We start from the raw sequence: 11,999 nt of genomic DNA, 5'->3' as shown, positions 1-11,999 counted from the left end.
GCATTTGAGGATTAAGGTTCTTAAGCATTAGGGGAAGTTTAGGGCACTAAATGCCCTTGAAAAGGGGTTTACGGCCCAAGAGAAGTTCTTGGCCGTAAACTCCTATTACTTGGGTTTCTTGGATGCTTTCTAGTCTCTAAAGATCATACACAAGGTCCTTTACAAGTTGTCTAGCAAGGAATCGGTACTAGGAAGCCTTAAAGTTCCATTTTGGAGTTTACTCCCCAAGAACGTTCTTGGGCGGTAAACTCCCGGATCTTATAATCTAAACATGTAATTGATGTTATAAAGCATCTAACAAGTATTGAAACACATTTAGTAAAGTAGACTCACAATCTGGGATGAAAACCCGAAGATCCGTCAGAGACAATATAGCTTTTCTCTATTTGGAATTGTAAATAATGAATTAATTTAATTCAGAAAACTATTTATAGTCCTGGAATATTTTGGCAGAAAATATTTTTATTCCTGATATTGGACTGTAACATTATGAAACTTGAAATGCTCAAATTTCACAAAACCAGGAGCATCCACTCTCCTGATATCTCCTTAAACATAAACCCTAATGTACACAAACTTGTTCGGAAAAGTATGAAAATCACTGAAACTGAACTAGCTTCTACTGAATAGATGGTGTTCGTACAAATGGAAATTTCGGGTTGTCACATCATGCGAAAATGCAAATAATTTGCGAAAACGCGAAAACAAGGAAAATCTATGAGATTGTACCACCTCAACATTATCTTTTTGGACAATAATTCATCCAAACTTTGAAATACATGATGATAATCGATATTAGATGAGAAATAGTGTCAAAATTCTGACATTTTTATTATGAAAACGTGAATTTAAAAATGGTTCAGGACGTGAAAAAAAAAGTAATTATTAAAAACGTTTTTCGCATAAACCTACTTATATATATATATATATATATATATATATATATATATATATATATATATATATATATATATATATATATATCGTATGCTATGAGAATGATAAAGAAAATATATTGTTTAATAATATAAATACGCTCAATCTTACATAAGTATTGTCAGTAACACACATTCTCATAGATTAAATCATTTATAAAGTTATTATACACTTATTATTATTTTTCTTATTTCTATCAGAATGTTGTCAGAATGTTTTATTTGGGTCGTATTCTGTCAGAATGAAAATGAGTGAAAAAACGATGTATGAAAACAAAAATAAATAATAATTAGCGAGAATGCATGAAAATGACGATATTTTGTAAGGATGAACGTATTCGCATTGCTAAACAACTTATTCTCTTAATAATTATCATAGCATACGATATATGTACAATAATTAATGTGAATAGAATAATCTATATATATATATATATATATATATATATATATATATATATATATATATATATATATATATATATATATATATATATATATATATATCAAATGGTCATAATACACCAAGTGGGTATTTCCCAGCAAGCCTTTTAATATTCTCGACGACTTCTAAGTCTTTAAAAACTTAAAATAATAGAGAAGGAGAAGACATAATTTTGAAATTGCTGTATATATATAGATGAAGGGATGGGAAGAAGTGGATTCATACATTCATTCGGAAAAGGTAAAGATTAACATATTTCCTCATAAACGTTTTACTTATAGTATTAGGAAAGAATTTCCAAAAGGAGTTGGGTCAAAATTCCAATCCAAAATGATGTGATTTTAATTTCATTTAACGTTTAAAATCTTAATATTATGTGACATGAACCTGGCGCTTGTGCGTTTTTCTGATTAATGTGTATGCAGGAAAATAGGAAAATAAGAGATACACATAAACAAGAGATCAACCACAAAATAAACGGTTAGTCTTCAATTCAATATGTTGTTGTAACATATATATATATATATATATATATATATATATATATATATATATATATATATATATATATATATATATATATATATATGGGAGGTACATTGGAAAACGTTTGAATCATAGAAATCCTAAATATTCAATGAAAATATATTGAAAAAAAAAACTTTAATGTCTTTTTTTATATTATAAACATCAAAATCACATATATTTACATAAATCCGATCAAAACAAACGTGAAATATATATATATATATATATATATATATATATATATATATATATATTGTTTTTTTTGTTTTTTTCCGACGAATGTATACATCTATATTGTTTTTTTTGTTTTTTTCCGACGAATGTATACATCTATATGTAATTTTACTGATTCTATCGTAAAAAAATATAAACTAAATAAATAGATAAATAAATAAAATTGATATCTCAAAGTATTTCATTTTACGTATTTCTTTTGATTTTTTAGGATTTTAGGGTTCATAGATTTTCTATTTAACCCATCATATATATATATATATATATATATATATATATATATATATATATATATATATATATATATATATATATATATAGACACACATGTAATGTTCCATTTTCACAACAAAAAAATTAAATTTTATTAAAGCAAAGCTTCGCAATTATAAATCCATTATGAAGAAAACCGTTTATCCAAATTACATTTATTGGAAATCTGAGTAATATTAAAGCATAGAATCTTCATTGCTGCTGATGAATGTGTCACGTCTTCGCATTCCATGACAACCGATGATACATGAAATAATAAAAAACTAGGTATGCACAAAACTTAGTGAGTTTCCCCCAAAATACCTCTTACGATAAACATACAAGCATGAATAACGACCCACAATCATCGGATTGGAATGTACATGCCTAATCTATCCACAGACTTGAATACCAACATGCAACGGGTCTAATCAGCCATCAGGTTGTAATACCCAGGGTTTGTTGGCCTACCGCCTCAACCCAACTTCTCTTCCCGAGCCTCCATTCCTAGGACATATTGGCGACCCACACCAAGTATCTTGACCATCAACACAAAACAGGATCGCCTGAACCCACTACCATGATATGTCAACCTATAAACAATCAAGGATTAAGTAGGCACAAAACACAGGCAAACAACAACCATACAAATCACTACCGCCTACTAGTCCTCTATCAGCACAATGTCTCGCTACCAGATGGCCTCCATGAAATGCGTAACTATAAGTAACCAGAGGTAAGATTACGACCGAAACAGATGATCTGACTCTAGAGTTACAACTAAACAAGGAACAAGCAAGAAAGGCTAGATCAAGAGTTCTCAAGTCATCCTACATGACTACATACAACCTCTAGGGCACTCCACTAGATGATGACAAGCAAGTACAGGTAGACATACAGATCTATAGATCTCTACTGGATAGTAACATCATATATAGCACGATACAGGTCTAACAGATCACCATATCATAGCAACATTAAATATACCAGGATATAGATCTAACAGATCACTACAGCACAACAACATCCTATATACCAGGATATAGATCTAACAGATTACTACAGCATAACAACATCCTATATACCGAGATATAAATCTAATTGATCACTACAGTACAAGAACATCCTATATACCAGGATACAGATCTAACAGATCACTACAATATGGTAGCATACTAAATACCAACAATCCAAGGAATACATAACCGTATATACCCAAATATGAGATAGACACCTGGACAGGTGATCCTACTCTAGAGCCACAACCAAACAAGGAACATGCAAGAAAGCCTAGATCAAGAGTCCTTAGTCTATCCTACATGACTACATATAGTCCCTTTGGCATCCCTACACTAAAAGATAACCAAAACTAGTGGGTCGGCATTGGTACCTTCGATCCACGAGTACAATGAGGCAAAACTCACTTGAAATGAAGAAACATAAAAAAATAAGACGCGTTTACCTTTCTGCACTATGTGCTCCCGCGAATTCGCTAATCACAAAAACCAAGTAAAACCTTAATTAATAGTCCAAAACCCTAAAGTTTTACCTAAAGTCAAACTTGGTCAAAAGTCAACAATCAATGAAAGTCAACAAAGTCAACGTTTATGGTAGTTGTGTACGCCCAACTTACTTCTCATAGACCCAACGTATGCGACCTGATCTTATTTCTCCATTAATTACCTTATCACCTAAGAAATTTTCTCTAGAGCTCAGATCTAGACTCAAGACATCGACTTAAGTCACAAAGTTTCCACCTTTATGACTTTCCATGCCTAGAAACGGTCCAAAAGCCAAAACCTTAACTTATTAATAAATAAAGACATCATAACTCTTGCATGGAAGGGATAGAAGGACCAATATCACATTTTAATGGTTCCTAATAGTTTCATAATGGATAAAGTTTCCAACTTTATCCTTTTGAATGGTCCCAACAAACAAGATCTAGTCTTTAAGTCTCAAAAGGGACCAAAAGTATATCTTATTCAACTTAATCCATTAAATCCAAGTCTTTAACCTTTAGATCTGAATCAATACGTTATTTAGATGGATAAAGTTTCCAAATTTATCCATATCAAGGTCACAAACTTTCAAGATCTAAAATTTATGCACATAATGAGACCAAAAGCTCATAACACCCAAAACTATCTAGATCTAACAAATACATTAACAAGATTCAAACTTTATACCTCAAGAAGAAAGACCAAAATGAACAAGGTTTAGATTTATATGCTCCAATGCAACCAACACTTCCCCAATGAACTCCTTTTTCTCGAAAATGCACCAAGAACACTCTAAAACACTTAAAAACACCTTCTTTTGCTCACAAGGCTCAAATTAGTGTTAGGGTTTCAAGGGAGGACATTAAAGATGTGGAGGCTGAGAATGGAAAGGGTTTGGGGGAGTTAATGAGCTTATACAAGGCTCAAAACCCTCAAATTAGGGATTGACATCTGATCGTGTACACCCAACACATGCCTAGTACACCCAACGTACTAGGTTGGGCCTCGACGATTGACCATGTCTAGTACGCCCAACGTACACCCCGTATGCCCAACATACTAGAGTAAACCTAAATCTCCCTATATTCAAATATTCATAACTTCTTTGTTCTAAGTCCAATTTCAATGATCTTTGTATCCATATAAAGGTTTTGAAGAGCCCTTTAATGTTATCTAAATATCTTGTACTAAAAACTTCTCGAACAAAACTCCATATTTAATGCAAAAACCCAACCTATGATTTTTCCCTTTCTACCCTTCGGCCAAAACACAATTCAAGGGTAAAATCTCTAAACTATCATTACGTCCTTCCACAATAACTAAACTTTGCATCCCCAAGTCCAAAAGCCTTACACAATCGAATTACGACCCAAGACTCAGAAATGGAAGGAAACAGGATGTCACAATACACACACACACATATATATATATATATATATATATATATATATATATACACACACATATGTATATATATATGCGTGTGTGTGTATATGTATGTATATATGTATGTATGTATATATATATATATATATATATATATATATATACACACACATATACACACACAAACACATAGACAAATAAACACTAGGAGAATGCCCGCATAGATTAAAAAATAATGTTGACATATTGAAAAGTATATATGCCATTTAAAATAGTTATGCTTTTAACATTAACATTTACATAATACTTTTTACATTAGTGTTCTTTTAAATAACTTTTAGGATTGATTTATTTAAGAGTATACTTATGTGACCAACTTTTAATTTCGATGATATATATATATATATATATATATATATATATATATATATATATATATATATATATATATATATATATATATATATATATATAATTTGATAATACTTTTTATCTATTATTATTGTTAATTAATTTATCAAATCATATCGAAAGATTCTCTATTATTATAAATATAGATTTTGGATATTATTTTAGTTAATTTTACAATACCATTGAAGTTTTGATTTAACAAGTTTAAACAATTTTAACTATTTAAAAAACTTTAATTATTTTTTAAATAAATTAACAAAATGGATATATTATCTTGAATGTACTTTAATTTTACTAACATAAAAACATAAAAACATATCTTCAACTTTTCATATTTGAACCACAATCCACGTCAAATATATGAATGTTTTATGTTGAAAAAACATATATACTACAAATATATTTATAAATGTATGGGAAAGTAAAAAGTATTTACTAAATTACATCAACTTTAGAAACATGAAAATCTATCTAGTGAAGTGATCATAAGATATAATGTAAAAACACTTAGAGTAGTTGTTATTAATTGGTTGAAAATTTAATGTTTATGGTGGTTTTAAATGAATACGACGTAAATATATAATATATTTTGAGCTATATTTATTTGGATGAACTATTTTATAAGATTTATATATATACATGAACGTAATATAAATAAAAAACCTATTTTATTTTTTATTTTTAGGGTTTAGGTCATTTTTGGTCACTTAACTTTTGGTTTTGTGCTCAATTGGCCACTTAACTCTTTGTAAGTTTTAAAAGGTCATCAAACTTTTAGCTTTGTTCTCATTTAGTCACTTAACTTTTGGTTTGGTCACATTTAGTCACCTAACTTTTAAAATTGTTCTCATTTAGTCACTAAACTTCTAATATTTTTTAAAAGTTTAGTGACTAAATGAGCACAAATCTAAAAGTTAAGTGAGTAAACCAAAAGTTAAGTGACTAAATAAGTACAAAATCAAAAGTTTGATGACCTTTTAAAACTTAAAAATAGTTAAGTAACCAAATGAGCACAAAACCGAAAGTTAAGTGACCAAAAATGACATAAACTCTTATTTTTATTACTAATCTTTTATCGAAAAAAAACTTAATATCCATTTTTTTTGTAGATATCTATATTAATATGTAAAATATTAACTTTTTCAAAATAACTCACTCCTTTTTCGTTAGTTTTTTTTAAATATTTAGGTTTATTTTTTTATCGGAAAAAATAACATAAATATGTACAGTTTAGATTCATACTGTGAATATTTTCAGTTGTGAATTTTACAAAAATAATTTATGATTAACTAAAACCTTTAAAATATTATAAAATTACAAATATATATAGTTCGATTCAAATGTGAATTTCACTAAATTAATGTGTGAATGATCAAAGTGTTGAAATAGTATGTCAGATTTAAATTATGAATGCTAAAAACAAAGTAAATCTATTCACAATATGAATCTGATTCACAGTTTGAATTTGACTAGCAAAGTAAAAAAAATAACTTTTTTTTTTTTTATTTTTTATATATGAATGTTTATTTAACAAGTATCTAAATTTATGAATTTTGATATATTTATTTCAAATTTTCATTTAAAAATAAGCATAAATTAAAAAAAAAAAAAAAAGAAAACTGACAATACAAAGTGAGATTTTTTGAAAACAAAAAGTTCATTTTTGTTTATCAATATGAACGGATATGGAAAAACTTAGTAGAATAGGTATATTTAGAAAAATACACAAGAACATGAAATTTGTAAGAGACCATAAGGATAGTTTCCATTATGTAAATTAAGTATAGTTTCAATTATGTCAATTGTCCTTGTTGAGTGCTAACATATATATTTTTTTATTGCAATTAGAAAATGTCACATTGGTTCTCACACTCAAAAACTTTTGTATAATATTAAAAAATGTATAAATAGATCAAATTTGGGAAATTAAAAACATTTTTGAAATTTGTAAGAGAACCATGCATATAATCGTCCCAATTTACGGATTAGAGTTCTTATTGAGTGATACTTATTTTAACATCTGTTGTGATTACAATTACAAAAGGTCACGTTACCTCTCTTACTGAATAAATTTGGTTTAATTTTAAAATGTATTAATACGAAAAGTAAACTGCCGTTGTCAAGGAGAGTTAGTAACTTCAATAACTTTGGAAAATTAAACAAGGTAAACTATTTATAAGAAGAAATCCATACAATCTGATCAATTTGTGCTTTTGTAGTGATGTATAGAGGTACTTATTCTGACACATCTGCTGTGATTGCAATCATAAAATGGCACATTAGTTCTCATTCTCAAAAACATTTGTGTAACTTACAAACGTGTTAATACGGCAACAAAATTACTACTATTGAAGATAGGCAGCAACTTAAATAAATTCCTCATAATTTCTGGTTTTTAATTCTTGTTGAGTGGTACTTATTTTAACAAACCAGTGTTGATTGCAATTTGAGAAAGACACTTTAGTTTTTATACTAAACCTTTTTTTATTTAAGAACTTATTAATAAGAGAAGTAAATTATCACTACTGAGGAGAGGTAACTTCGGGAAATTAACCAGATTATTAAATTTGTAAGAGAACCATCCATATTATCTTCGAAATTTATTGTTTAGCAATCTTGTTGAAAGGTACTTTATTTAGCATATTTGTTTTGATTTCAATTAGAAAATGTCATATTATTTCTCATATTTAAAAACCTTTGTTTAATTTAAAAATGTATTAATACAAGTGAATTACAACTATTGAGGAGAGCTAGCAACTTAAATAACTTTGGGAAATTAAACAATGTATGAAATTTGTAACAAAACCATCTATATAACTTGTGCAATGGTTTAGTATTCTTTTTGAGAGGTACTTATTTTGCTGAGATGCAAATTATATAAACAGTACATTAAAATAATTGTGTAAATGATAAGTCATTTTGTTTCTTATAATTAATACAGCTTTGACTTGAGTGCATCATGGAAAGTAAAGCTATTGCAGCTATTGGAATTGACCTTGGAACAACTTACTCTTGTGTGGGTGTTTGGCAAAATGACCAAGTTGAGATCATAGCCAATGATCAAGGAAATAGGACTATGCCATCTTGTGTTGCATTCACTACTGATGGGCGTCTGATTGGTGAAGGTGCTAAGAACCAAATTGCTATGAACTCCACCAACACCATTTATGGTTCGTATTTTATTCCTTTATTCCATTGTTTAGCTGCTTGAATTTATAAAATAATGAGTTGTACCATCTTTGATTAAAACAAATGTGGTGAATTTCCAGATGCAAAAAGATTGATCGGGAGGAGATTCAATGATGCCAAGCTTCAAGAGGACATGCAATTTTGGCCTTTCAAAGTCATAAAAGGAAGTAACGACATTCCAAAGATTGTAGTTTCATACAATGGTGAAAAAAAGGAGTTTTCTGCTGAGGAAATTTCATCCATGGTTCTTATGAAACTGAAAAGTATTGCAGAGGCGTTTCTTGGTATAACTGTACATGATGCAGTCATCACTGTTCCAGCTTATTTTGATGATTCCCAACGCCAAGCAACAAAGGATGCTGGTTATGTTGCTGGACTTAATGTTCTACGATTAATCAATGAACCTACCTCAGCTGCAATTGCTTATGGATTAGATACGAGAAGTGATATAACTTGTGATACAAACGTGCTTATCTTTGATTTGGGCGGTGGTACTTTTGATGTATCTCTTGTCACCATTGATGTCAGAGGTAAGATAAAAGTGAAGGCTGTTTCAGGTGACACTCACTTAGGTGGTCAGGATTTTGATAACATGATGGTGGAGTATTTCGTGGAGCAATTCAACAGAAAGCATAGGACAAACATGAGCGGGAATATAAAGGCACTAGGGCGATTAAGGGTAGCTTGTGAAAAAGCAAAACGACTTCTCTCTTCAACTACTGAAACTATTGTTGAACTGGATACTTTGCATGAGGGTATTGATTTTTTTATGAGAATTACTCGTGCAAAGTTTGAAAATTTGAATGAAGATTTCTTTAGTAAGTGTATAGAGATGGTGGAGAATTGTTTGGGTGATGCAAGAATGAATGTAAATGATATCGATGAGGTAGTCCTTGTTGGTGGGTCAACAAGGATACCTAAGGTTCAAGAATTGTTGAAAGACTTCTTCAATGGAAAAGAGCTTTGTAAAAGGATCCATCCTGATGAGGCAGTTGCATATGGTGCAACTATTCTTGCTGCAAAGTTAAGTGGTGAAAGAAGTCAAAAAGTGAACAACTTAGAGTTGGATGATGTTGTCCCTCTATCACTTGGTGTAGCTGTGGTTGATGGTTCTTTATCGGTCATTATTAAAAGAAATACCTCAATACCAACCAACATGAAAAGAGATTATGTTACATCCCAAAATAACCAAAGTGCTATATCTTTCGATGTATATCAAGGTGAAAGAACTAGGGCTATTTATAATAACTGGTTAGGAAGTTTCGAAGTTTTAGTCCCACTAGCCCCGAAGGGTATGTCAAAGGTGGAAGTGGTCTTTGAAATTGATGATGATGGCATTCTAAAGTGCTCAGGCGAAGAAACAACGACTGGACTAAAAAGGAAGATTATAATTAGCAACGAGAAGAAGAGGCTTTCAAAGGAAGAAATCAAAAAAATGCTAGAAGATGCTGAAAAGTATAGACGTGAAGACGAGGAGTATACAAAGAAGATTTTTGCATATAATGCTTTGGAGGAATACATTGACAATTTGAATAGAAAAATAGAGATCATGAGAAGTAGAGATAAGGATATGATCCATAAAGAAGAAATAGAAAAAATAGTAAATGGGATAATGGATTCAAGAAAAATTCTTGATAGAAACAAGGTTGCAGATTGTGGTAAGTATGAGAAGACACTAGCTGTACTGAAAAATGTGGTTGTTCCCGTCATCGGCCAACTTGCATCAGCTTTTATTCAATACGGTATGGATTTTTTCTAAACAACTAAGATCCTAAAAAATAAACACATTATTTTACCATACATAATATTATTATGGACTATTTTTTCTATTTTTAATAACATTTGGACATTGTATTTTCAATATTTATGTGTATGTGTGAAACATTCGATGATATATTTGTGAAATTTCAATTTCTTTTTGTAAAGTTTCTTATGTCGAATCAATATATTTATTTCTTATTTTTCATTTTTGTGTCATATGAATTATGCCAAAAAAAAAATTATCCAACTTCATACTATCATTCATGTGTATCCCATACATAAAGCAGTCATATGAATTTTTTTTTGGTTTACTGGAGAACCAATAATTATGGTTCTTTATTGAACTTATATATATATATATATATATATATATATATATATATATATATATATCATACATCATACATCATACATACTTATAAAGCTAGCATTTTTCCTTGAACCTCATGCAATTTGAAACCCCCATAAAAATTTGCAAACACCTCATGCATTTGAAACCTCCTATTTTAATGAATATCACTCTAAAGTCTCTTAATAATTATTAACAATTCAAAGGTTTTATAACTTATATAATATATTTAATAAACAATTAATGGATAGTCTACTATAAAAGGTCAATCTCTTTGAATAGACACACAAATACAAATCACATACAAAATTCACAAAGAAAACAAATCTAAAGGTTTTTGTGTTGGTTTGAGGGCTTTTGACCATTTTTCAAGCCATGTTATACAAGAAATTGAGGTGTTTACCCACACATAATTTAGCTACATATGTTAATGTGTGGATAACTACCCACACATGTTTGTATATGTGTGGATAAATGCCAATAATTTTATTTCATAAACATGAACACTTAATATATGTTGCTGGTAATATCTTTTAGCCACACTTTTTTTTGGTTGAAAAATTCCCCTCAAAATTTAGTGATAGATTACATGTTAAATTACCAACACATGTGTTGAATTTTATTTATATGTGGGTAAACTATCTACACATATGTAGAAACTTAATATATGTATAGCTAATTTTTTAAAATTTAGATACAATGTACACATAATATTTATATGTTAAAATAAAGTTAATATACTACTATTTTTTTAGTGACGTGGAAAACTGAAAACTTACATATAGTTATGATATGAAAATATGTGTGGCTAACATGTACATATTATCTAGGAGAGGTATTATGGTTCCTTCTATTATGTGCCATATTTGTTTGGATGAAGTAGAGACCATTGAGCATATTTTTATAGCCTGTCCTGACTTGATTAACATATGGGTAAGGGTAGCTATTTGGTGGGGAGTATCTATCCTGGTTCATGTTTCGGTGCATTCGTTAATCAACTGGTCAGA

The 11,999-nt window shown here is 29.5% G+C and overlaps 1 protein-coding gene across 1 annotated transcript; it reads left to right on the top strand.

Annotated features, from left to right (window-relative positions):
- Positions 1-1,626: 1,626 nt before the first annotated feature.
- LOC145070922 (heat shock cognate 70 kDa protein 2-like) lies at positions 1,627-10,814 on the top strand. Its single transcript, XM_079017880.1, has 3 exons — positions 1,627-1,860; positions 8,635-8,863; positions 8,963-10,814. Exons 2-3 carry the CDS (start codon positions 8,653-8,655, stop codon positions 10,639-10,641), a joined length of 1,890 nt encoding a protein of 629 aa, XP_078874006.1. The 5' UTR covers positions 1,627-1,860; positions 8,635-8,652; the 3' UTR covers positions 10,642-10,814.
- Positions 10,815-11,999: the final 1,185 nt, after the last annotated feature.

This window comes from Lactuca serriola, chromosome 1 (assembly GCF_051521515.1).
Source record: "Lactuca serriola cultivar US96UC23 chromosome 1, Lser_US96UC23_V15, whole genome shotgun sequence".
Classification (NCBI taxonomy): Eukaryota; Viridiplantae; Streptophyta; class Magnoliopsida; order Asterales; family Asteraceae; genus Lactuca; species Lactuca serriola.
Note: the sequence above shows the minus strand (reverse complement) of the source record. Positions and strands in the feature narration are given on the sequence as shown.

Excerpts from the sequence above, each read along its gene's own strand:
- LOC145070922 (XM_079017880.1), top strand. The coding sequence starts at position 8,653 with ATGGAAAGTAAAGCTATTGCAGCTATTGGAATTGACCTTGGAACAACT. Across the intron at positions 8,864-8,962 it reads CTCCACCAACACCATTTATG|ATGCAAAAAGATTGATCGGG; the intron begins GTTCGTATTTTA and ends GTGAATTTCCAG.